Consider the following 26741-nt stretch of genomic DNA (forward strand, 5'->3'; position numbering starts at 1 on the left):
CATGTGCAATACAGAGCTGTGTAGTCTGCCATCACAATTACCTGATGCATTTCCAATTTATTGCATCTACTGGCAACTGCACTCCATTGGTGATTCAGCAGCTTCATCTTTGTTCCTCACCGGTCCTTTTCTTTTGCTCAAGAACTCCATCTTCATCTTTGTTCCTCACTGGTATATTATAGTGTTTTTAAAACCTATTTGAAACATTGTAAATGGGTGTAATATAATCAAAACATAATAGAAATTATTTGATATATCATAATTTAAATATATATTTATAATAGTTTAAGAATAATATCACTAAAATAAATAAATAAAAATTTATTATATTATTTTGATCATCACAATAAAAATACCTGTATAAATGATCCAAATGAACTCATAACATCATCAAACCAATTATAAGTTTAAAAATATAATATTATAATAATATACAAGTAATGATAATAAAAAAATATATAATATAAAACCACTTATAATATTTTCAATAACGTTTATAATATTTTTAGTACCTTAATAAATATTATAAATGTTATTAAAAATACTATAAATCAGGTAAATACAAATACAATTTAAAATTGATAGAAAAGCAAGATAAAAAATTTGATGAGTACCGACCGAAACTATCAAAATATAATTTTTTTTTCTAGAAAAATCGCACAAAAGATTTCTTTATGTAGCTTTTTGTGTGAGCCTCTGAGATTGAAAGTGTTGTGAAGAGCGGGGAAAGGGGTCTGCGAGCGCTAAAAGAGTACAAAGTACGGGTGGCAGCGTTCCTCGTCTGCGACGAAGCACGGTGGACGAAGCTAGATGAAGCTGACCGCTAAAATGGCATTGAAAGGTGAGATGGATTGAAGCAGGCAGTGGGCGGGGAAGCACCACATGGTTTCTGCCACAACCATAGCCATGATGACACGAACCTCAGCAAGGGATCGTACCCTCGAGTACGGTGCACTACCCCTTCCTCTCATGCATGAAACTGGAAAGGACAGTGGTGACTGTCTCTCTGACGGCATCGGGGGGTTCTCGAAGAGCTCGGCAATAAGCTTTCCTGATGTTTAGATGTTCTGTATCGAAGTCTAACGGATAGGATTAGTTCTGATATATAGCTGAAGCTGAAGTAAGAATCATTAGGAACGCTGATCGACACAGTGTTCCTCGCGTGGATCTTTCTTTGCCTGTGATATGGAGAAGAACCGAGGGAACGGGAGCAAGGAGATGGTTCTTCCTGAGGAACCATTGGAGATCAAGTTGGCAGTGATCGATTAGCCACGGGGCGTGTCCGCCTTGCATGTCCTTTTGCACGGCCGCACCACCCGACACCACCCCGCCCCTATCCCGTCCTCTGCGTCCTTTTCCCTGCTCATCCCACCTCACCACATGCCCCTGTCCGTCCCTCTCACCTCTCCCACTTTGCCTCGCTTGCTAGCATTCATAACCCCGCCAACCTTCCTCTCTTTCTCATGCTCTCGATCTCTCGGCCTCTCGTCGTGGCGTGAGCGAGCGGAGCATAACAAACATGGTGATTAAGAAGCAGAACAAGCCGCCTCAGACCGCGGTGCTGAGGCAGATACTGAGGCGGTGTTCGGGCTCGGGGAGGGAGAAGGAGGAGGAGGAAGGGCTGCCGGTGGACGTGCCCAAGGGCCACTTCGTCGTCTACGTCGGCAAGAACCGGAGCCGCTTCATCGTGCCCATCTCCTACCTAGACCACCCCGAGTTCCAGGCCCTCCTCCGCCAGGCCGAGGAAGAGTTCGGCTTCGAGCACCATATGGGCCTCACTATCCCATGCGACGAGGTGGTCTTCCGCTCCCTCACCTCTGCCCTCAGGTGAAGCGGAAGTCAAGACCAAGAGCAGCAGAGGAGGCGACTCTGCTTCTGCTGACCTTTACGATCATCTCTCTCTCTCTCTCTCTAGTGTGTCTAGTCTACATCCAATCCAAACTTGGCCATTGTTCATGGTGTTCTTTTTGTGATAAATCATCATACCATAAAATCACATATGCACTTTTCTTCTGCTCGAGGAGATGAACGATGCTCAGCAGCCCATGTCGAAGCCTCCATCACACCATGAATGAGCTTTTGTACCCAAACAGTCACTTCCCTCGTGCTGATCAACCATGCTCTCCAGCGTCTATGAGACAAACTCTATATCTGGTATTGAGAGAGTGGGAGACGTGCAGCCAATCATTCACACAAGGATACACCGGACATGTGAGCATGTAATCACGCAAAGCATTACGATGAGCTCGTAATCACAAGGGCAACGTAGCGGTGGGAAGGGAACGAGACGAGAGGAGGAGGGTCCATGTACTTACTACAGCACATCGATCGATGCTGCAGCACTCCTTACTACGTGACGCCATGAGAGATGCTCAGTGCTCGACTGCCACGCCACTATAACGTTGTCCCGGCCATGCACATGACATGCTCCTCGCAAGCGCCTTTCCTGCGATCACCATTACCAGGATCAAATAAGGGTCCCCCGATCTTTGTCGATCATCATCTCTCACGAGCTGTGTCACGGTGGATGAAGAGTTCAGGTAGCTAAGCGCATACACTCCTTCCTCTTCCCTGCCATGGCTCAGTGCATATATAAGCCTTTAACCTTCCTGGGTTCTAATTTTCCTGAGCACCAATCCACGCCTTCTACGTCAAAGACTTAGTTGGCAAGGCCGATCGATGAGCCAGACGAGCGACCGATCGAGCAGCCAATCAAAGAAGCTCCAAAGTCCTACGGCATCCGGATATTAAGTGCTTGATTGGATCCTCGAACATGGGCAGGACATGCTTTTCACTGTTCGAGTCGGTGTACCAACAAGGTGTTCGGCAGAAGGACATTATGGTGGATACCACAGACTTCGTTTACGCAATTGTCTAAGATATGAGAGATTTATGCGCAAATAGAAAGGGATGTTCGAATATTTATCATTTATTTATTTATTTATTTTTAAAGTGACGTGCGTTTAATTCTCCTTAATGTCTTGTTGATTCGTGCAGCGGACTCCGAGAGAGAGAGAGAGAGAGAGAGAGAGAGAGAGAGAGAGAGAGATGAGCAAGTTATATATGCCTTGGTTAATCGTTAAGGCTTCACAGTACAATAAGGAAACATCTATTTTTTTGGATGGAGCTAATGCCTGCAGTGGAACGTACGATTGTGTCCTCCATCACCATTCCGAGAGTCGGCGGGCCTCAGGTGGGCTCTACAGTTCTGAGCAAGAGACCATTGCCCTCCCTTTGACCCTTGACGTGATCGCTTCAACCGTCCTTCGATATTAAGTATGCAGCACGCAAAGAGTGAAGAGCATGTGATTGCTTCGTTTTGTTTTCTCAGTAGTAATAACATTAGAAAGCCAACTTTTGGATCGACCTCCGGCAATTTGCATTGAGGTTCAGCAGATGGGCTTCTAGGAGAGACGGTGGCGGTGTAGAAGCGGCAGTGAGTCAGCGGCGTGGAGCCACTGACCGACGGCGCAGCAACAGGAAGAAGCGCGGGAGAGCTTCTCCGAGTCATCGAGATTATAGTCTGGGAACCTCGAAGAAGAAGAAGAAGAAGAAGAAGAAGAGGAGGAGATGAGGTGGAGGAGGTCCTCGAAGAGGGACTCGTCGCAGGGGAGGGAGAGTGGGCCGGGGCGCGAGGCGAAGCCGTACTCCTCCTCGGCCTGGCGGAGCAGATCCCGGAATGCGGGGTGGTTGAGATGCGACGCCCGCACCACGAACCGCCTCGAGCTGCTCCCCACGCACACCGCCACGTGCCCCGCCGGCACGTCCGACGGCGCCGCCGCCCTCCGCCTCCATTGCCGCAGCGTCTGCCGCAGCCGAACTATGTGCCGGATCTTGCTGCACTTCTCACTACCTCCTCCTCCTGCATCCATCCCTATTCCTTCCTCCTCTCCCGAAGACGATGCAGAGGCCTTTATAAGAGACTGTCTGCTCGGAGTAAATCATTCCCCTTTCATTATCTCATCGTATTATAACGACAAGAAGTGTACAGTCTCCTTTGTCGGGTGTCCGAAGCGCTGCTGACCCGACAAGTGTGATGGGATCGGCCGAAGGTGACGAAGAGACGTCACAAAGAGAGAGGACTTCTTAGTCGTCATCTTCTCTCTGATCGAACAACAGTCAACCTTACCTCGAGACTCGAGTAAAGAGCTTGCTGTTATCGAACAAAACATGGGAGCGTGGGAGATCGAGCATCCAATGTTTGATATCTAAAACAAGTAATAAGGTACACAATATGGTTTTGGAGAACGTCGCTCTCCAATTTACATATCTGCACTGTGCAGTGGAAAAGCTGGTAGCTTTCAGATCAATCTGCTCAACGTAGTATCAGTCACGTCCCGTTTACTTTCTGATCTCAAACGACGCTTTACTGCGACATATGGTCATACAGTCGATGTGGTGGAGAAGATTTGCTCTATTCATACAGCTACAGAATCTTCATCATCGTCAACCATCGTCGCATAGGTCCATTAAGAATTAATCTGCTAAATGTCGACCGGAGCAAAAGCATTCACATACGTAGACCCGATGATCTAATCCTATACGTATGAAGACGTCGATAGATGTGGCGTGTGTTTGGAGTGGAGGAATTCGGCATCGGTTGACTCTTCCAAGCATAAAACAGAGAACACTTGAGAGGAGCAAGGCATGAAATCTTGGAATCGGCAGGGCCCGAGTGGACGTTGCACGTCGAGTCGTCCAGCTGATCTTGCTTTTGGCGTCAGGACGAGCATATGAGATAGGCGAGGAATTTACACGCCGAAAGGGATGCACGCATGAATGCATGTAGGTGTAGGAGCATTTGCACCGGTGGAAGGATGGCACTGACGGTGGGCTGTCGGCAGTGAGTGCACGGAGACCTCTTTTTGGCTGCTGGAAAACATGCTCTTCGTCTTCTGCTACGACGTCTCGCCATCCCCCACCGTGCATGTGCTGCACTGGAGACCGATCGGCTCGCTATCTTGATGTCTTGCTATTTTGTCTCGATTCCCAGAAAACAAAGGCGTCGATCGTGCATTCTTGGAGCCGCAGCAGTTGGCATGTGGACTACGACTTGATCGGTGGAAGCTGCTCATAATGCCTTGTTTTCCTGTTCCTTCCCATACCCATCGCTGGACAAGGAAGGAGATGGGCGAGGCAAGATGGCGGTACTGCACAGGACCCACCAACTTGGCTTCGTGTGCAAGGATACTCCGAGAGAGAGAGAGAGAGAGAGAGAGAGAGAGTTATGGCTTGGCTTTAGGACTGATCGATAACTCAACTAGGTAGAAATGTGAAACAGTTGGCATGAGGGAGAAGTGATAGGAATGGATGGGATACCAGACCCGAGAGCCATGTGCTTGCCCTGAATTATTGTCATGTCTACGTCTACTAGGGAACAGGCAGAATCCCGGGCTTGCAGGCATCCTTCTAATTACATGTGGTAGGTGTAGAGTGAACTCACTCCACAGGTGCGGCGGCCATGATTTGGTGCTCTCTCTCTCTCTCTCTCTCTCTCTCGAAGAGTGAACTCACTCCACAGGTGCGGCGGCCATGATTTGGTGCTCTCTCTCTCTCTCTCTAGGTGAACGTAATTGGCATTAGATTCTGTCGTGCAGGAAAGTCAAGTGTAGTTTCAACATGGACGTAGGGGGTGACCATTGCTTCTGGTTTCATAATCGTCATTTTTTTATTTGGCAACTCTAAGTTCTTCTTCCATCAAATTTGAAATCAGAATCAAATCGATTTCGAAGGTTTAGTTTTGGTTTTGATTCGGTCCACTGATTTTCATCCATAAAAAAAATAAAATAAATTACTAAAATTCAATAAAAAAAATTTAAATTACTTTGCTAAAATTAAAACTCGGGTAAATAGACTTTTAAGTCTACGATATTAACCATTATACTATGAAATATATTTTTATTTTTTTTGGTATTTAATTAGTTTGAATTGTTGGCTCCTAAAATTGAAACCGTAAGATCTCGATTCCGATTGACCAAGATCGATTCCGAATCCAAGCAGTTGACGAGATTCGATTCTGATTCCTAGCTGATTCAATTATAATTTTAATTTAAATTGAACCATCATCACGACCTAAATGGAGGGTCCTAACTATTCAATTATGAAGCGATCTTGATGCAGTCGATATAGGACACGGAATGAGTGGGTTCAAATAGAAAGCCAGATGTGCTTCGAAATGAACCGTGGAAGCACGCACCCTCTCTCATCTTCTCCCATCATGGTGTACTCTTTTGGAGGTGGGTGGGTGCAACCAGTCATAACCAATGAGGATCACGAGTTCTACGGCGAACGCACACCTGCCTTTTGTGGTTCACACATCACCCATCCAACAACCCACGTGCAATTAATTGCAAAGACGAAGTCAGTGACCCAACTCAAATCAGATTCTCCATCTAATATAATTCAGATACTGTTTGACTTTGACAATATTCTTGAACAATATCCAATAAAGCACGCACCCCACACCGATAATATATAACCACGCAGAGTTCAAATATCCATCATGGAATGAACAAACCACTGTTCATCGATCAATTCCATACACTCGACAGCTACCTTCGATCCCAATTTGCAATGGCAAGATCCACTGACCTAAAATCCATACAATCGAAAGGTACCTTTCATCCCGATTTGCGATCGTGAGATCCACTGACCTAAAAGAAGGAGCCTTCGGGAGCCTGGACCAATTTCCGGTTCTGTGACACCGCCATTTCTTTCTTAAGCTGTGTCAAGATGTACTCCATCGTGTAATCACGTTGCCAGTTGCCCAGAACCGGAAATTTCCTTGGATCTACCTGCATTTATCGGGTCAAACATCAGTTTCCAAACAAAGTAGTCCCACAAGGCACATGTATCTTTGAACCATATAGAATTACCAATCCTGTGTCAGGATTGACACAAGTCATGTTAACGCGTGAATGGAACCGAACGCTAGGTGGTTTATCGGGATAGTCCTTGTCGCAGAACAGCTTCAACTGATAGATCCGACCCTCATGGACGGTCTGTAAGAGAATAGCAGCACAAGTGATGAAACTAGTTCAAATGGATCAAGCTATTAATGTTGAAACTGGAGTCTCTCACATTATGAGGACCGATTATTGTTCCAGTCCAGGAGCGCATGTAAATGTCATCTCCGTCATCCATGCCATAGCTTACGGTCCCATCTCCTATGCCCTTTTCTCCTCGTTCAAGCTCTTCGAGCAACCTGAAGTTCCGAGGAACTGCAAGCAAAGTGAATGAAGATAGAGCTAACATATTGACTCAAAATGAAAAAAAAAAGAGTTTATGATGAAATGCAATATTGTAAAGTTATTAACACTGCCATGAATCTCCAATCACACATCCTAATACTGTTGAATTTACAAGGAATGACGCAAGCACCAAAAAAGAATAACTGAGAGAATGATAGATTGACATAAATAACAAAATAAATTATGTAAGAAGAGAAAACAAAACTTCCAAGCTAAACTACTAGAAATTCATTCTGAATGTGCAAGGATTCAATAATCAATAAAACCAATCTGATCCTAGTTTTCTTCCTATACATAATTCGGCTATACCAACCACATTGACAATATGTTGGGTAGATTTGGTCAAACTCTTCAGTCATCACTCTGGCCCAACGAGGCTTAATCGATGTTCGTCTTCGCCCGAACCCACCTAATGGTCATACAGCTGAGACAGATCCTAACTGACGTAACAGGAAGAACATAAGAGAGACAAAATAAGAAGCCAAGGTGAAAGGACTGAAAAATTCTATCAATGCCAATGAACCACACAGCAAGTTGAAGAGTCTAGTGAGTGTTGAAATTTGCTCCGCTTGATGACCTTGGTAGCCGGCATGGTAAGAGATCAATATGTCACACTGGAGCTGTCCAGATGGGAGAGTAAGGTGAAAAAGAGGAGAGAAAAAGTAGAAAATAATAAAGGAAACAAGAAGAAAAAAGAGGGATAGAGGGAAGTAGAGATAAGGTGAGAACTTAAAGATTTCATAACGGCTGAATAAAGCATCAAAATTTAAGAGCCTAAACCTACATCATAGTTCATGAAGTAGTATTTCAGGTTGAACAATTCAATCATTACTCCTTGATGCTAATGCCCCAATAACACATTTAAAAATATGTTCAACTCCAGTACCTTTTGTCATCAGGCCTGGTCTTCAAGGAATTGATACTAAAAGAAAAAGCGATATAGTGCGTCACTATACGGATTTGAATTGCTATAAATGGTCATGATTATGATAAAGTATTTTTGTATCTTGCAAAGCTATAAATAAGACATGAAACTCTAAGAGGTCTCTACAGCATTAGGATCTTCCATGAGACCTTGTAGCAAACATAAAATATTTGAATTTTGAATCTTCCATGAGATTAAACCAACACTGATGAAACTGATTAGCACCTTCTCAATTCCACTAGCTTTCGATAAAATTGAATAACTACTACTGAAAAACATCGATTTAACATAAAAACCTTATTATAGACTTGTTTTAAACTTTCACAAGTTTGGTCATAGATGAATACCAATCAGAGAAAAAGGTTTACTGTCTGTAACATTATTCTGAAATTTAACTAGTTTGTATCATATGCTAGAGAGGTAATCTGCACAATAACTATGGGAAGCATAAGCTTCTTAACTAATCTTCGAAACTTCTAAAGTCAAAACATGAACATTCTAGGCAATTTTATCGAGTAGTAAGATAACTTGCAGCATCTACAAATGACAATTAATTTTATGCAATAAACAAAGTAATTGGTAATTTAACATAGATCTCTCTTTTCTTGGGATGACACATGACATATCCATTAAAAAAAATGCTTTTAGAAAAAAAATGACTACATTCTCCAAAGTTTTAGTCAAAACAAATAATTACCCTTCCTAACACATTAATGATGACAACTATTTTACGATGGTACAAAAACCTTAGGTATAACATGAAAAAGTAGATTTGTTCAGTTTCTTATTTCATTCTATGAAAAAGAGAATAAGATAGCTCACAGAGACAATTGGTCTTACACCAAATTACACAAGCCCAAACGAATGGATCATGGGAAATAAGTTTGGAACTTTTACCTTAACAATCCTCTCTGGAATTCATAACCACTCTATGGTAAGAAAAGACGGATACAAACATGGAAGAAGAATATGACAGGTTTGAGACCTTCCATCACTGTTATTGATCTCATATCTAAGCTAAATCCATTTGTGGTAATGTTATTACCACTAATCCTATTTTTCCTAGTGCTTTCAACTTGTGGTCATGATATTCAATAGATGTTGTCAAAGTATGGCCTGATAGAAAGTATTATAATTAATCCTCAATACCTCTCAGTAACAACAAAAAATCAAACTACTTTCCATTAGCTAAGGGACGATCCAAAACTACTTTTTATATTCCTCTAGAGAAGGCAATGATATTAAGGCCACCAAGGAAAAATGTTTGATAGGAATCATGAAGGAACTCTGACATCTATAGTTGCACATACAAAAGTTATGATCCTCTCTAACGGTGACCAAGACCATACGATACAATAAATTATTTGTTCTTCTTTAACAATTCTTAGCGATCTTATAGTTGCTTTTACAAATCTATAAAAGTTAGGTAAAGAAAGACAAGAACGTCTCTCGGTGGAACGAGTATCCACAGATCATCAGAGAAGTTGCAGCCTATTGCATATCCACGTCGCAGGGCCAAAATCCCGGAAAGTCTATCAAAAGAAACACATGATAGATGGGTTATGCCCTAGAAGATTGAAATGAGGTACATCCACCGGTTCCTCGTTCCCTCTGACTGACATACAAAGTGTCAATTTGGGATCTTTTCAACACCATCAACAGAAGGAACGATCATGACGTTCCTTTCATCTAAGACAAACTCTTGTGATCTGATTGAAGAAACCCCCTCATGAGAAAGGAGCCACGAAGCACTCGCGCATGGATCGATAAGAAACCCTAATCATCCATGTTAGAAGAAAAGACAGGAAAACATGACGAGAAAAGGATTCTCACCGACGACGCTGGATCCACCGGAGCCACCGAGCGTCATTGATGAGAACTTCTACGCTGGATGATTCCCCTCGAGCTTCGTCGTCTCCCCGCGACCACGGGTGACGGCAGGCGAAGAAGATATATGGCCACGAATGGAATGGGGCGTTCCTTGTGGATTCCGTGCGTATAGCAACATCGTAAAAGTATATTATTTCTATACATATACCTATTAAATTATGTTAGATGGCATTATTTTAGCGTACCCCCTCAAATATTTTTATTTATATCAAATGCTAAAAAAAAAAAATAACTAAGGGAGGAAAGGAGACATGAACGAGGTAATATGTGCACGACATAAAGATAGAATGATGATTTAAAAAAATATTATTTTAAACTTTCTTAATATTATACGAGAAATTTCTAAACTTAGGAATTTATTCTCAAAATTTACCTAATTTATGTTTAAGATTATGTGAGAAAATACTTTTTAATTTCACTTATTATGAAAAAAATCAAAACCTTCTTAATTTTCATAGGAAACTACTTAAACTCTTATATAAATTATTTTATAGAATATTAAAATATATAATAGGATTGATAATCAAGTTTGATGATGACTTAAAAGAATTAAGATTTGGTTATGTTACAATGTTTTGGTATAATAAAAAAATATTATAGTCGGATAATATTCATTTTTAATTATTATTATCTTTTATGATAATATAAAAATATTATAAGGTTTCTCAAAATAGATATGTTTGAATTTAAGTATTTGTGATAAAATGATGACACATTATACTTTGTTATAATATATATCAAAATAATCCTTATTTTAATTCATAATTATTTAAAAAAAATAAAAAAAATATTTATAAAAATATCAAAACTTATGATAAGTTTAATAATAAATATTGATTCAGATTTAAATTAGACTTTAATTATAAAAAAAATATTCATCTCAATAAGAGCTTGACACGTGACAACCAACGCAAGGAGGATACGAGACAAATGCTAAATAAATATTTTATAAAAATATTCTGTGTATACCTTAGAATATTTTTTCAGGATAAATTTACTAAAAAGGTCCAACTGATCACAATAATTGAGGTAAGTGATTGTTTACTTAAAAATATTCATATTTCATGACTAATTAGATAATCGAAGAGATCATATGGAGAACCTCACTCAATCTCAATTGTTGTGTAGGTTGATCAAGGCAACTAAGCCTCTTTTTTAATCATATTAGATTTTTTATACACATGAGTTTTAACTGAGTCATATTGATTTAGTCATCACTGATACTTCCCATGTCATCACCTACAAGTTATCCCATTTCGATTGAAGGGACTCACCTACCAAGGGGATATCCTCAACATAGTGAAGGGCACCATCCTACTTTTGTATAAGTCATAGATAAACTAGTGTCTTGACCTTTTATTAACCATCGTCATTCTAACTCTTCGAGTGGCTCTATTATAGGAACCTAAAACCCTTAAAATCACTCTTAAGGTAATGTTACTCTAAAACTACTAATATGATAGTGATGATTGAATGTAAGGTAATGGTCGTAGCAAAATCACTCTTAAATGGATAGGCTATCCTAAAACCCTTCTTCGTCATTGCAAAAAGATTTATCCTTGCAAAAGACCAAAACTATAAATTATAGATCGAAAAGTCAAAACTTAAAAAAGGAAATGAGTTTGTATCATGCCCCAAGAGCCCGAACTTAGACCGGTATTGATCAACTAGTTTTTGTCCATCCTTTTTATGCCCAAAGAAGAGGATAGTACCTCCACTAACTAAAGTATTTGACTATTCTCCTCAAAGGGTAGGAAAAGAGGGAGTTATTGATAGCATGTGTCGATCAATCAAGATTAAAACCACCCTACTCTTGACTAGTCCTAATGAAAAAGAACTACCTCTTTTGCATTAGTCATTGGCCCTATTGCACACTCGGAAGTAGGACTAAAATTAATCATAAGTTAAGATAACGTCAACATGATAGCATTCCCTAACGAAGACACTAAATAAAATAATGAGTTGGATGACATTTGAGAAGACGAAATCCTCCACCATCGAAGACATATCATGATGAGTAGATAGAGGGAAAATCGATGCATTACTTCATGTCTTGACCATGGACTATATGAGGATAAGACTTTAGTTTTCTCAACCATTAGTCAGCTAATGGATTGAGATTTAGATAAGAGAAAGGAGGATATTTTTACTAGTCACATGTGTCATACAAGCTAATCATGTGAGTAATGACACGTGTAACTTGACACACAGTCTTTTTGATTATTATATTTTGATATTTTATCACTATATATATATATATATATATATATATATATATATATATATATATATATATATATATATATATATATATAGTGATATCCTTGGATCTGTGTAATTAGAATCGGATCGTGATGAGATCATGATAATGAGACCGATGCACCTTTAAACATAGATCCTAAATAATCTCGGTCATATGTTACTCGAGAGGGATATCGCGATAATCGGACAGACTGATGTGTTGTATACTTAGCCATATGATGGATACAGTTGGTCTCATAGCTGCTCGTGTGGGGACACTAGGGATACAATATATGTGTTCATCGGGGAATGAGTTTACTAATTGATCCGCTTACGGAATGCTGGATGCTTGATGATGTCTTATTGTCAGACAACGATTTCGTGGTCCCAATGTGTATCTGGTCCTTAGACTTGAGACACCAATGATATCCCGTATGAGTACTCCACTTTCTGATATCGGATTTATATGTTTGAATGTCCCAAATCTAGCACAGTTAGTCTTTGGGAGTGGTAGTCAATCTTACGAGTGCTATTGAGTATTGATAGAGGATCATCCACTCTCGGTGTCATGAGAGGAATGTCCCATATATTCTTGTTCAAACAAATCTATAGCTAGGGTCATTTTGATTGAGAGAGAAAGAGTTCTCCGAGAGAATCCAATTAGAGCAAGACTCGAGTAGAAACCGTATGGGTCTGATAGCATCATGCTCGGTATATGGTCTCTGAGATATTAGATGGATGAGAGACTATAGGTACATGGTAATTGAGGACAGACATGTCCAATGGATTGGATTTCCATGTATCGTTTGGGGACTACGGCGTAGTAGCCTAGTACGTCCGAAGTCGATGAGTCGAGTGAATTATTATGAAGATAATAATTCACCAAGCCAGAATAAGTTTTGTCAGGTATGACTCATGGACAACTCGATATTAGACCTAGAGGGTCACGCATATATGGTAAGCGTTGCGATGAGTAAAGGTTTGGATATGAGATATCCGCCGAAGCCCCTATCTTATTGGATATCCAATAAGTCCCTAAATTATTGGATCCGATGGACGAGATCCAATAAGAGCACATGAGAGATTATTGGATAAAGATCCATTAATCTAAGAGACTTGGGTAGATGGATGAAGATTCAATACCCAATAGGAGATGATTTATTAGAGTTAAGTTGATAGGGGATCTCTATAAATAGGAAGGATTCAGTAGTTTATAGGTTAGAGCCTTTGCTTGTCTTTCATGTTCTCCGCCCCCTCTCCACCTCAGAGCAAGCTTGGAGTTTTGAGGAGCGTCGTCGTAGCCCTATTGTGTGGATCACCGCTAGAGAGGAGGACGCTTGACCTTCTTCACTCTCTCCTAGAGATCTATAAGGATTTAGGGATATATGATCTTCTTAGGTAACACAATCTAATCTATACGCAGTTTTAAGTTTTGTGGATTTTTATGCACTAATCTTCGCACGATGACGAATATATCTTTGGGAATTGAGGATTTTATTTTCTATTCTTCCGTTGGAAATGTGATATCGCCCCCCAAGATTTCCCAACAGTTTTCTCGACCTAAGGTTTGAGGTGAAGGGAAAGGTGCTTCGAAGGTTCGAAAGGCTAGAAGGTGATTACACGGTAAAAATGCATTGGTGGGGCTCAAGGTGCAAAGCGAGTCCCACCATAGATGCAAGACTTATAACTTGAGCCACTCCTTCAACTTTCAAATATCCCATCAATGGTTTTCCACTCATGAGCCACATGAATTAGCAACGATAGACTTTGATCACCCAACATGGGCACTTTGACGATCTTATGATAGGTAGGCTGAAGTTTTTCTCTTTTGCATCTCTAATATAGGTCGATCGAGGATGATCTTCCACCACCTAATGGCTGACCTACTCCACTTGATGTGAGTCCCTCAATAGTATTACCAAACTAGTTTGAGTGGCATTGCCTCTATTCCAATCTTGAATTAAGTGTTCGAGGTTACCCGACGTGTTGATTACTAATGTATTGAACCAACGCATGGGGGTGTACTTTCGGATCCCATTGAACGAGCTCATAAAGTATGCATTCACAATTGATAAGGAATATTCACCCCCATCAAAATTAGACACAAGACTTAGTCTAGTTCATGTGGACACTAGTCCAAAATTACAATCAGGAGAATATTTCTTCTATACCTAAAAAATGATAAGATGAAAAACATCCCGAATATTCTCCCGATTAATTTGTTATTAAAAACTACATATGAAAAAATAATCAAGGTTAATTATTATTTAGTAAAATTATTCTCTTAGTTATTTGGTCATAAACTTGAGCATGAGCATGCAAGGAAAACTACTCAACCTCAACCTCGATCCTCATGAAAGTTGATGCATCTTTAAGCCTTGTCTTCTATAACATCTCAAATTTTTTGGGCATGCGACCTGAATTAAGTTATGCTCGGTATCACCAACATTACCACTATTAATAGTGTTTTTAGTTATTAAGCTAAAATATTAAAACTTCATTTAAATATTTGATTTATCATTTAAATCAATAATTTTAATCTATTTTTAATTTAAATTTAAAAATAAAAACAAATAATTTGTCAAAGTGATAAGGGGACTTTTAAGTATATAAAATTTTAATATATTCTTGAAATTTATCGATAATGTTTAGAAGGATATTTATGTTATATGAAGATTTGGTGGGGGGGGGGGGCAAATGTGCTATTTCAAAAATTCAAATGAACCGTCCGTAGTCGACTTCTGCAGTTAGAACGCGGTGAGCAACAGTAATCAGAACCGTTCGTCGTGACATCGCAATCCATCCAACGATCCAAAAATCGTCACCACCCTCCCCATTGCACAGTAAATTTCCTCAGCGCTCCCATGATACACTGAGTCGGTCGCGCCCTTCTCGTCCGCCGCCACCACCGGTAATGGCCGTCACCAAATCATCCGCGGCCCCGGCCTCCCTTCCGGGGGACGAAAGAACCCCAATCTCACCGTCCTGTGCATGGCGAACCAGCGGTGGTGAAGATATGGCGAGGCAGAGGTGTCCGAGATGCTTCTCACCGCCTACAGTATACCATCCTCCCTTAGGCCTCCCTCGGCGCCGACCGCTACGTCACCTCCCTCACCACCATTAGTGACGTTGAAGTCTACAGCGACCTCCGGGTCATTCAACATCCATCATCTCGATTAATTCGATACCTTTTATGGTGGGTTTTTCTAATCTATCCTAGATTTGCTAGCTAACAACAATCCACGCTATCAATTCCTTCTGTTGTTCGTTGACGATGGCACATTGAGGACAATATGTGAACCCTGTGAAGTTTGTCCAAGCATCCGGCATAGCAAATCAGTTCAGGTATTTCACCGATGCATCTCTCTTAATCTCATCCACATATGGGAGGACTTCTAATTGATTGGCTTAGGGCACATTCTTGGTTGCTCGAGGTAACTTTGGGGTTGATTCTCACTTTTGCAGTGCAGGAAAACTACAATGTTGAGCAATATCGGATAATAACCTAATTGGGATTCAGCCTCCCATAAATTTTAGTGTTTGACTCTATTGATCTGAGAGCAGTCTTATGAGTCATTATAGCAAGGGCACAGGTTGAGCACTTCCATTTTACTTCATTATCTTCTCTTTCATAGTTAATCAAGTCCCTTGGTCTCATAATCATATTCTTGCCTGGCTATATCCACTGTTTTTCAAAATTCTTAGGCTCAGAAAACACATGACCTACGATTACATTCTCGTTCATTCATGCTTGGCTTCAAAATGGTTTTAAGAGCATTGATTTGATTCAGGTAGTGATTGGATGTGATATTTTAGGTTTCAGCTAAACTGAAACCTACGAAATCATTGTTTAAGAAGCAGCATTAGTAAATTATAATGATCCCTGAGGTCATGGCCCAAAAAGGGATTTGCATTTTGGAATCCCTAGTCCCATGCAATGAAGCCTCATCAAGAAGAGATGTGATTTGAAATAGGAGAAGAGGAATGCATGTTTAAACCAATTTGCTGGTAGACTTTAGATGAGAAAGAAGAATGTATACAGAGGTGATGTATGGCCAACTGGTTCGAGCTGTTAATTCATGAAATGTTTGGCTTGAATCTAGAGAATAGACAAGATGTACAAAGGTATTAGAGAACAAATTTGTCCCTACATGCTATGCATTGGCAATAATAATTTGTAAATGTCCTGTGGTTTTTACTGCGAACCATCGAGGTTTCTAGATCTGTTTTCTGATAAAGAAAGACTTGTGGTGTTCTAGTTATTTATTCATAGCTTTACTTCCTAATGTCAGGTCTCAAGTATAAGTCCCTCAAAAATTAGTTTATTTCAACTGAGCCTTGTTTAGTGTATCTTTAAGAATATGGTAGGATTATATAAAGTTCCCTAATCAACTGTTAGACCATTAAAAAGTGGGCTTCAGGTAGGTTTTTTTCTTTTTCTTCCAGAACAGGTTGAGATTATTATTGCTGGACACAGAAGTCAAATCCCAAGTATGTATTTAGTGAACCGGTGAGACGTATGAAGTTGTGCCTAACTCCTAGAACGTGTTTCATAAACAGCTTGATCTAGGAGTATCAATCAACGTCTTGACTGAACCCTCATTGTTATGCATCGAGATATGAAACCCAGTGTTGGACTTGTACATTTGGAATCTTATGGTGTTAATTCTCTAGCATAGATGAATTCATTGGAATTCAATGAGCATGCCTAATTTGAATGGATTTGAGCTCTATAAGGAGCTTTCTTTGAAGGAAAAAAAATTTGAGTTTAATGCCTTTGTGAATAAGCACCCATCCAAAAAATAAAAGGTGCACCCATCAAGAATTGAATTTGCATTTATTGGCTCCCAAGATCAATTGAATTTGCATCCTTCTCATTCTTAGGTAATCTTGAGTGACTGTATGGTGTGAGTTGAACTTTATATTATCTTTTTTATTCTTGTTAATTAGCAAGAAATGCTTATTACACCTTATTCTCAAAATTTTCTGCTGTACGTGTTAGCCATATTTGACAGGTTAAAGGAAGAGAAGAAAGGTTTAGAGGGTCAACATGTTGACCAGATTGAACCATTGAATTCATCTAAAGAAGATGGAGACAGCCAAAAGGATGGCTAAGATGAAGGCATCATTAATATAAAGTAGGGATGCCTGCAGCACAGGACTTGATGGAGCTTTGGTTTGAAATCCACATGGTAAGATTTTAACCTCCCAAATGTTTAAGAAATATAAAGCTGTGATTTCGCTGAGGTTGGTATCCACAATGAAAAGCAGAGCTGCTTGCCATACAAAAAGGAAATCTTCTGGACCTATGGTTTCAAATCCACATTGGTAAGGATTTGACCTCCCAAAGAAATTATGAGACTATGATTTTGAGGTGGTTGATATGCATAATTAGTTGGTAAAATCTGTTCATTAATCTTTAAACTTCAGGTTGAGTTTGGATCAGATTCCAAGATTGAAGAGTAGATCAATGCCTACGTTTCTTAGGTATATTTCCGGTTAAATGATTAATTCCTGCGTCTTTAGCTTTAGTAACCCTGAATTGAGAATATGCATCATTACTGTCCTATCAGGATAATGCTGCCTAACCTTGAGATGGATCTCTGATGACAGGAGGAACAGGTTTATGCTACTCCATATATTTGATTTACTCTTGTAAGATCAGTTCATGCAATCATAGCAGCATCATAGCTCAGAGGTATCTGCTACAATCCGAGAAGATCTTGGAAGTGGGTTTCTTTCATAGTTTTGTTTGCTCAAAAAGAAATCGCGTGATCATTGTCTTTAAATTTGTTGCAGGTGATGCTAATCAAATTGTGAAAATGAAAGGCGATATTGGTTGACAGTGAAGTATAATGATCGAGCCTGGTTTAGCGTGGTGTTGATGGAAGACAGGTTTGATGCCTTGGCTGGCACACCATGACGCTGGCGAGCCGCATTCTATCCAAAGGGAACTACTAGTACAGTGGAAAGCTTCATCCTTGTGCATACAAAAACAGACAAGCAAGAGCTTGATAGAGAAGGGGGAAAAAATAAAGGCAAAGAACAAGTTAGCTTGTTCCCCATCTGGACCTTTTGCCAAAGCTAAAGATATAGGCACGTAAAGTCACCGCTAGTTCACATCTTTTGCTCCGAATAGTTGGAAGGTCATCAGTATTAAGTCTTGACTGCAGCCTTGCTCTTCCACCCCGGAAGCAATCGCCGATCTCCTCCCCCACCATTCACAGAATTCAGCAGTCTGCAAATAAGAAGTAAGCATAAGCACACGTAAGACTACGATGGTGAGGCTGTGGTCGAGCCACTGGCCTGTGTTGGCTCAAGCAGGTGGGCCCCATCAGTAATCATGTGACTTGGGTAGCTTCATGGGAACTTTTTCTTTTTCTATCACAAGCAACGTGGAGCATAGGCTGTCACTGCCCCCCACCCCACCCGATATGACAAACAACACAGGACTATCCATCATTAACGTCTCACCATATTTCTAATATTAGTCATCATCATCATCCGCTGGAATCGGCGACAGCCCAGCTGCTCTCGTGCCCTTCGTCGAGCCTGAAAACTCACCGGCCACCTAATCAACAGTAATCTTGCGCTCTCCCTTCGCCATCGGACGGTCAGATTCTTTCGACGGACCACCGGGTCCACCAACCACCGCCGGCCCCACGCGCGCTCGCCGCGCACGTGCCTGCGGCAGTGGCACGCTCACTCGAGCAAATGGCCGGCTCAGGTTCCATGTGCGTCTGTTCACTCCCCTCCCCCCTCGCATGTGGTACACGGTATGCTATCACCATCATGCTTGATAGAACAACATTACCATATAACAGTTGGTGACCCACAAAGAACAGGAATCGACGATCCTACTTCTTTTTCCTTTTGCTGAAGAAATGATGGCCTTGGTTGACCATATGTGCAGCTGGGAATGCAGATGCATCCAATTTCGATAAAATGAGTTCAACATGACATTGCATCAAGGTGACCGGTAATCAATCAACCATAGGATAGGGAAGGATGTCGTAACGTGGAAATTGTTCCATTCATTGATCTCGTGCATTGCACGTGTCTAATATCAGCTGTTGTTGTGACAAATCACGGACAATTGCCACATCCTTATCATCATGACGGAACGGGCGTTCCGCCAACGGTAGTTAATTGCCTCATCATCGATGATGACCAAAACGGACCGTTTCGAAAACCCCGTTACGACGGGGTCCCGTTTGTAATTTACGAGCTTTCTTAACTGAAGCCGTCGCCCGACGCGGTTCTCACCCAATCTCGAGGTAAGCTTACCGGTCGGCTAGCTTTAAATCAGGGCTTCTGACGGTCCACCCTACTTCCCTACCCTCCTCATTCGCCATGCACAGTTTGGGCCCCAGAGCCGGTATAGGCGCCACGACTAGGAGATAGGTAAGCGCAACGGCGATTCGAAATGAAGAGATGAGGGGCGGACGCCAAGGAGCGGGATTTAATCGGATTTGATGAGCCAGTTTTAAATTCCGAGCCGCTCTGTTAAAACCCGATCGACGGACACGAAAGAGAGTGGCTTCTCTCAGTTGCTCTTGCTCTCGGTAGCTCTAGAAAGGACGAAACCAGTCCATTACTGAACCCAAAGCCGGAGGGATCGGCGAAGAAGAAGAGGAAGAAGAGAAGGAGCAATGGGGAAACCCTCGAGCTCATGCTTCAAGATCATCGGCTGCGGCGGCGGTGATGCCATCGACGACGACGACGATCTCGGACCGGAAGAGGTAATTTCGTTTAGCGTCTTTGTTAGTTTCGGACCTTTTGGCTCTCCGATCCGATTTAATTGGTTGTTGTTCGAGCTGGCATTGGAGGGACCTCTGTGGATCTTTGTCGAAAGTAGTTAGTATGTGAGCTTACTTGGATCAAACTTCGCCTCGCTTCCGATCCGTGCCCTGGATCTCTCGAGTTCCATTTTCGTGACCCAGATGAAGGAAAGAATCTGTTTAGCTAAAGTGATGTTGACCAAATTATCAGATTCTTTCCCAGATGGTTAAATCAGTGGCTTTGACCCAGTTAACTCCATAATTAAGCTGCACTTTAGTAAGCTTGGTTCATCTGCATGATCACCTGTGCATATTAGCATGAGGATCGTGGTGGGGATTGACGGATCATGGTGGATGTTCTCCGTCATACGGATCTGTAAGATTGAGGTAGGTCGTAGGGATTGCTTGGAAGCATATCGGAGATGGAAATCATTTCGAATTGATCTCAGAAGGATCTGCCTGACTGCAATCTTGCATTCCGTTTACTGTGCGCCTGAACTGAGTTAAATCATTCCAACTGTTGAAATGGAGAGATTGTTCTGCTATCACTAGTACAAATATTGCCTTGACCACACCTGATCATGCACTTTCAGCTTGTGGATAGAAGACGAAAAGGAATATCATAAATTCTATTTGGAATTGCTGGGCCCACACAGAGAGTAATGTTGCACTAATGTAAGTCTTGGGGGTGGCTGCTAGCCCAAATTGTTAGTAGATATCTTGTAGGAACTTTCAGTTTTCACTTGAATGACTAGTGCTGCTAATAACACTTCTGTGTGTGCACCAAAAGAAAACCAAAGAACAAAACAGTTCATGCACATGAGGCTTTCACAATATGCCATGAATTTTGTTTTTCTAGATATCTAATATGAGCATTTAGTTTTTAGTTAAACAAGCTTTATCAACTATTGATACTAAATAACGCATCTGCATGTGGACAAAAGAAAACCAAAAACTAAAAATTCAATAACATAAGTTTTCTGTAGCTAATGGTACAAGTTGACAAAGCATTTTGGCACATATACCAGTTGGATCTTTAATAACTTTATTGACGGCATATGACCTGCACGCAAAAGAAATTGAAAAAACAAAACACGTGCACATGCAATTAAACATAGTTCAATAAACTAAGTTTTTATATTTAATGGTACAGTTGACAAAGCATTTTGACATATATACCTGTTGTTTCTTTGGCAACTAAAAACAGCGATGCTCACATATTATTTTTTTGTCGTCCTAATACTTATCAAGTGCCATTGCTGTACAGATGTTAATGAATATTTTCTATATTTTTCAGGCCAAATCTTCATCGGATAAGCACAGGTGGAGTTTCTATAAGAGATCGTCTAAGCATCGAGTGCTAAGCAACACTGTGATCTCAGAACCTGTATCCATTTGCTCTAGCAAGCAAAGTCAAGAAGTCACGATTACTAATTTCCATTCACCGAAATATGCTTATCCAGAGAAAGTCCAAATACAAGAAAGGCCAATTGAAACCTCTCCATTACCATTGGAGATAGTAAGTACCGAAGCTCCTCCATCGAGTTCTAACAGAAGTACAGATACAGTTGGTCCTGCCATCAATGAATCTGATGCTGTAATTGTTCAGTCTGCTATAAGGGGATATTTGGTATATTCTTTACCTGATTCTGACTGTTAATCATGTTATATTGCTTGTATTTACTTTCTCACCTTTAGAAATATCTTTAGGCCAGGAAAAAGCTCCTTAAACATAAGAGCATTGTCAAGTTACAAGCTGCTGTACGTGGACATCTGGTGAGAAGGCAGGCCATTGGAACTTTCCGGTGTATTCAAGCCATCATAAGAATGCAAGCACTTGTAAGGGCTCATCATGCTCGTCAATTAGTTGAAAAATCTTCTCCAGAAGATAAGAACTTCCAGGTAGATAAATCAGAGATCCTCAAATTTTTTTTGGTGTTTCATCTGATGGCGTCTTATTGCAAGGGCACCATAATACCAGCACTTTCAAGTACATGTTACTAACTTGATCATCACTATGTAAGAAACAATATTAACGTGCTTCTAGAATTTTGAACATGTTGATTTTGTTTTGGCCTTGGATAAGTGTCTGAAACTATGCAATTCTTATAGATGGGTCTTAGCTCCACAGATTTCTCTTTGTCAGTAAACTTCTTAGTCAACAAACGATAGTGGGAAGCTAAATTCTTGTCTGACTGTGAATTGTGATATTCAGAGTTCTTTTATTCCAATTGCTTCAAACCAATGCATTTATGCACATGACTTTGTGTTAAAGAAGTGCCTAAACCTCATTATCTTGGTAGTGTTTATGCTATCTGATAAGATAATAGCTATCATATATCCTTTCCCAAATTGTCACTAGTTTTATTGCGTTATATAACTCCAATGGTGGGCTAGGATTTTGTTTTTGAACTGTGTTGATTTTGATGATAATACTTATGTTGAAAGATCTGGATTCTACTTGTAAGAAAATGCATGCTAGTGTTATGTTTGTGCCTCAGTATGGGTCTCTCTACCAAGCATGTCTATCCCATGATGAATTGTATTTGAGCCTACTGATTAATGTGGTTGATGCTTGTTGAAATTTAATTTAATTTTCTTAAATGTTTTTACATTTTTTTTTATTAGGGAAAGGGAGACTATTTTGAGAAATCAAAAACATCAATCGAGAAATTACTCTCCAATAAGCTTGCTCGTCAGGTATGGCTACTCACCCTCAATTTTTGACGTATTGGATTTATCTATTAATCTAATTTGCTATTATGCGAACTTGCATCTTATGATTCTTCCAAGCTTCTGGAGACTACACCGAGGTCAAAAACTATAGATATAAAATGTGAACCGTTGAAGTCTGATTCAGCATGGAAGTGGTTGGAAAGATGGATGGCTGTAACGTCCCCAGGGCTAAGCCAGCAACATGAGGAAAATCTCAACCAAGATAGTTGTGCTCTAGATGGGAATGCTAAAATGGCAGATGATGACTCGGCAACAGAGATCACACATTCAGATTCCTCAGCATTATCTGATTCTAAGTTGGCTCCAACGGAATTAGTCATGACAGCTGATGGAAAAAATAGTTTAACTACAGAAAGTATTGGTAGCTTTGGCTTTCAAAATCCAGGAATTGATCCAGATAAGTCCTCCAAATCTTTAGGGGAGAGTGATTTTGAAAACAAAGAGCTCAAAAATGAGGTCTTGAACATCACAGTTCAAGATTGTACAGAAACTGAGATGGCTAATGAGGAAAGTTTGGATTCTATATCAGACAATAAACAATTGCAACCAAAGATGAGTTCAGAAATCTTAGTTGATTCTGTACCTGATAAGCTTGAATGTAAAGTCAACTCCAACCATACCAATGAAAGTGCATCATCTGAAACACTGGAGAATGAAGGAAAGAAATCTGTAATTGGTCCAAGAAAACCACGCAATCCAGCATTTGCTGCAGCTCAGTCAAAGTTTGAAGAGCTGAGTTCAGTGTCAACTGTTGGTCGGTCTGTTAGTCCTGTTTATCAAACTGCTGTGTCAAAATCAGAAACAGAGAGCAACAATATTCGAGTGGATTCTTTTACAAACAACAACGAAGCAATTTCAGCAGAGAAGTCAATGTGGCAGGATTCAAGGGTGGAAGCTGAGATTTCAGAGTTTGGCACTGAAATATCTGTCTCCTCCATGCTTGACTCACTGGACAGATCTGAAATGGAAAGTGGGGAAGTTGTTGAAACTGGAGCCCTGGAGAAACATAATAATTCATTCAGCGCTGATGCTGAGAATCCTATTGATATTTCTGATTTTTGTGGCAATGAGAATGACTCTCGCTTGACTTCAGATATAACGGTGCCACAAAGACCTCATGGAGGTGACCAGACTATGGCCAACATGAATGCTTCTACCGACTTGGTGCAGTTTGATCAACATCCAGCCGAGTCTACTACTTCAGACGTGCAGTCTCATTTGGAAGGTATGACAGAACAAGCTAGGTCGCCTGAAGGAACTCCTAGGGGTCATGTGACAATGCCTGATCTACATGGAACTCCATCTAGTGATGTCTCTGTAAATGCCAAAAAGAGTAAGAAGGATAATAACCTGCCTACTCATAGGCAAAGGTCTAATTTGGTGGGTAAAAGATTGCCGTGTAATCCAAATAATGATTCAGGTGGAAGAAGTAGCTCTGAGAACTCAACAAAGGATTCGAAAGTTCCAAAGAGACGTAACTCACTTGGGATGGCAAAAACCGAGCATGTCGATCAGGAACCCAGGCTCAGTAGCAGCAATTCTCTTCCAGGTTATATGCAAGCCACTGCATCTGCCAGAGCTAAAGCCCATGTTAGTACACCCCCGAAGTCCAGCCCTGATATGCATGATAACCAGCCTAAGAAGAGACATTCTTTACCTATCGAAAATGGAAAGCAGAGTTCATCCCCACGCATGCAAAGATCAGCATCACAAGCCCAGAAGACTGGAAACAACAATGGAGTTCATTCTCCTCATAACTCTGCTGGTAATCACTGGTCTTGTGAACACTTGGGTACCGCAGACTCTATTGCACTGTTGTCTGCACTGTGTTAGGATGTGATTTTCTCATGTCACAGACGATGTCTGCTTTTTAGGTGTAAAGTAACACAATCTCATATTAAGAATGCTTTTGTAGTTGGATAAAAACTATCTTCCTCTCTAACTAGGCATGTGTGCCATTGCATGTGACTATCATACATGGATACATCTATATTCTATAGAATGATCGGGTAATCATCCAATTCATGTGGCATTTCTAGAGTAAAATTTTCTTGATTTTGTTTTTAGATGACCAACAAATTAAAATATATATTTTTCTTTTATTCACCTCATCTATTGATATCTTTCACTGACATGTTTGAGTTGTTCTGTCAACTTTTCAGAGAGAAGATGGCAAAGATGATGAAGCCTCGGGAGCAACAAACAATCTGAACCCTACAAGTTTGTAGTAATGCCAGTGTCATGTTTGTGCCAGTGTTAGTTTATTCAGTCAGTTATTGTCTTGATGTACTCTGTAAGCATTGGGCTAGGAGGAGGAGGAGCTCATGATGACAAATGAAAATATACCTCATTGATTCTTGGAAGCTCCTACCATCAGGTTATCCGTTGCCCTAGAGTTTCTGTGAGTTATACAAGGTTGGATGCTGGTGAGAGTTTGATTTTTGACATGCTATGCTTTGTGTATTTGTTTGCATGTGTTTTGCAAGTTTGTAATTTACTTCTCGTAAGACTATGACTGTCACTTATCTCTTACAGGCGTGTCATAAACATAGGGTTGGATTGATTCCCATTTATAGACAACATCATGCTCGTTACAGTCTCATTCTACCTTGTTGTGCATGCCTTGCATTGCGGATTTGACTGCCAAGGTTGCATAAAGATGTAGTGTTTCCTGCATTCCAGATGCTCACATTGGAAAATTATGCACACCCTATATTTACTCAAGTTGCATGTTCATGAAAGTTCAATTTGAAGTCACAAAACTATGTTCCTAGGGCGCATCCACCTTCCACTCACACAGGTAAGGTGTAAGCCTGGTTTTTCAAGTGGCACATCGACCTTTTTTGACTTAATATTTGCTAAGCTAATGGTCTTGTCAGTTGTTATGTTATCTGGAGGGTCGATTAAAATTTATGTCATAGTGGAAGCTTTCAGAATCTGACAGTATTAACTCAGGTCACACACACACACACACACAGGAAGACTGATTCTTTCAAGAGATGGTTAAGTTAGAAGCCTTCTCTCACCGTTGTGTGGGTCTTCTGTTTGTTGAGCAATCTTATGTAGAAATCGTTGGCAAATGTGATTGTGAATGTTTTCTTGCCTTGGAGGAATTTTAATGTGGTTACTATACTTTGCTGTGTGTTCTTCCCGAGAAGAGAATACAATGTTGTGTGCTGGTGTGAAGGATAGATGAATGCTTTTGGGAATTCTAATTAGGAACTTAGTGAAACTATCTTACGGTCAATAAAATGTCTGAAAAATTAGCTCATCCAATACTTCAATGCTACATCTCCATATGCATGGAAATTTTGAATAGCAGAGCATATTTCTCTAGAACTTTTTCATTAGTAAATCTTAGATGTGCATGAAATGAAGTGGCTCAGCTTTTCACGAGCTTTATTCGATCTGTCAACCGAGTTCTTCTAGATCAGCAATTGCATATAACCAGAGCGTCCAAGTTTAGTGAGCCTGCTGGATATTCTCATTGATGAATTAAAATGCTCGACCCATCACTTTTCGTGCAATATTGTCAGTCATATTAGGATATGAAAACCGAGTCTCTGGAGATCTTTGCAATGTGTATTTTGTTGTGTTTAGCTTGTTAATTTATGAGGTTTGATTCACAGGGACAGAGACCACCAATGCAGACAGGTTTGACATTTCTTCTTTTATTTCCATTTATCTTATTTCCAATAGATTTCTATTTGTATAAATGCTCATAGGCCACCAATGCAGACAGGTTTGACATTTCTTCTTTTATTTCCATTTATCTTATTTCCAATAGATTTCTCTTTGTATACATGCTCATAGGCCCACCAATGCAGACAGGTTTGACATTTCTTCTTTTATTTCCATTTATCTTATTTCCAATAGATTTCTATTTGTATAAATGCTCATAGGCCACCAATGCAGACA

At 40.4% G+C, this 26741-nt stretch overlaps 4 protein-coding genes and 1 long non-coding RNA gene across 5 annotated transcripts; 3 read left to right on the forward strand and 2 right to left on the reverse strand.

Annotated features, from left to right (window-relative positions):
* The first annotated feature begins 774 nt into the window (after positions 1–774).
* LOC135679867 (protein SMALL AUXIN UP-REGULATED RNA 51-like) lies at positions 775–1831 on the forward strand. The gene has a single exon (XM_065193849.1). It carries the CDS (start codon positions 1520–1522, stop codon positions 1829–1831), a length of 312 nt encoding a protein of 103 aa, XP_065049921.1. The 5' UTR covers positions 775–1519.
* Positions 1832–3093: 1262 nt separating this feature from the next.
* On the reverse strand, positions 3094–3906 carry LOC135679868 (indole-3-acetic acid-induced protein ARG7-like). The gene has a single exon (XM_065193850.1). The coding sequence runs from the start codon at positions 3870–3872 to the stop codon at positions 3405–3407; it is 468 nt and encodes a 155-aa protein (XP_065049922.1). The 5' UTR covers positions 3873–3906; the 3' UTR covers positions 3094–3404.
* A 2459-nt stretch (positions 3907–6365) lies between these two features.
* Positions 6366–10169, reverse strand: LOC135678393 (ubiquitin-conjugating enzyme E2 variant 1C-like). Its single transcript, XM_065191153.1, has 4 exons — positions 10009–10169; positions 7081–7220; positions 6876–7001; positions 6366–6794 (listed from the first exon to the last, which is right to left on the reverse strand). The coding sequence occupies exons 1-4, from the start codon at positions 10043–10045 to the stop codon at positions 6654–6656; spliced, it is 444 nt and encodes a 147-aa protein (XP_065047225.1). The 5' UTR covers positions 10046–10169; the 3' UTR covers positions 6366–6653.
* A 4962-nt stretch (positions 10170–15131) lies between these two features.
* LOC135678394 (uncharacterized) lies at positions 15132–18426 on the forward strand. Its single transcript, XR_010514933.1, has 5 exons — positions 15132–17498; positions 17578–17634; positions 17737–17793; positions 17880–18004; positions 18106–18426. It is a non-coding gene; the product is annotated as an uncharacterized LOC135678394 (long non-coding RNA).
* Positions 18427–19800: 1374 nt separating this feature from the next.
* LOC135678395 (protein IQ-DOMAIN 32-like) lies at positions 19801–25425 on the forward strand. Its single transcript, XM_065191154.1, has 6 exons — positions 19801–20048; positions 21385–21717; positions 21798–21989; positions 22716–22787; positions 22881–24588; positions 24986–25425. The coding sequence occupies exons 1-6, from the start codon at positions 19959–19961 to the stop codon at positions 25003–25005; spliced, it is 2415 nt and encodes an 804-aa protein (XP_065047226.1). The 5' UTR covers positions 19801–19958; the 3' UTR covers positions 25006–25425.
* Positions 25426–26741: the final 1316 nt, after the last annotated feature.

This window comes from Musa acuminata, chromosome BXJ1-7 (assembly GCF_036884655.1).
Source record: "Musa acuminata AAA Group cultivar baxijiao chromosome BXJ1-7, Cavendish_Baxijiao_AAA, whole genome shotgun sequence".
Taxonomy (NCBI): Eukaryota; Viridiplantae; Streptophyta; class Magnoliopsida; order Zingiberales; family Musaceae; genus Musa; species Musa acuminata.

Excerpts from the sequence above, each read along its gene's own strand:
- LOC135679867 (XM_065193849.1), top strand. The coding sequence starts at position 1,520 with ATGGTGATTAAGAAGCAGAACAAGCCGCCTCAGACCGCGGTGCTGAGG.
- LOC135679868 (XM_065193850.1), bottom strand. The coding sequence starts at position 3,872 with ATGGATGCAGGAGGAGGAGGTAGTGAGAAGTGCAGCAAGATCCGGCAC.
- LOC135678393 (XM_065191153.1), bottom strand. The coding sequence starts at position 10,045 with ATGACGCTCGGTGGCTCCGGTGGATCCAGCGTCGTCG. Across the intron at positions 7,221-10,008 it reads CGGTGGATCCAGCGTCGTCG|TTCCTCGGAACTTCAGGTTG; the intron begins GTGAGAATCCTT and ends CTTTGCTTGCAG. Across the intron at positions 7,002-7,080 it reads CAATAATCGGTCCTCATAAT|ACCGTCCATGAGGGTCGGAT; the intron begins GTGAGAGACTCC and ends ATTCTCTTACAG.
- LOC135678395 (XM_065191154.1), top strand. The coding sequence starts at position 19,959 with ATGGGGAAACCCTCGAGCTCATGCTTCAAGATCATCGGCTGCGGCGGC. Across the intron at positions 21,990-22,715 it reads CAGAAGATAAGAACTTCCAG|GGAAAGGGAGACTATTTTGA; the intron begins GTAGATAAATCA and ends TTTTTTTATTAG. Across the intron at positions 22,788-22,880 it reads CCAATAAGCTTGCTCGTCAG|CTTCTGGAGACTACACCGAG; the intron begins GTATGGCTACTC and ends GATTCTTCCAAG.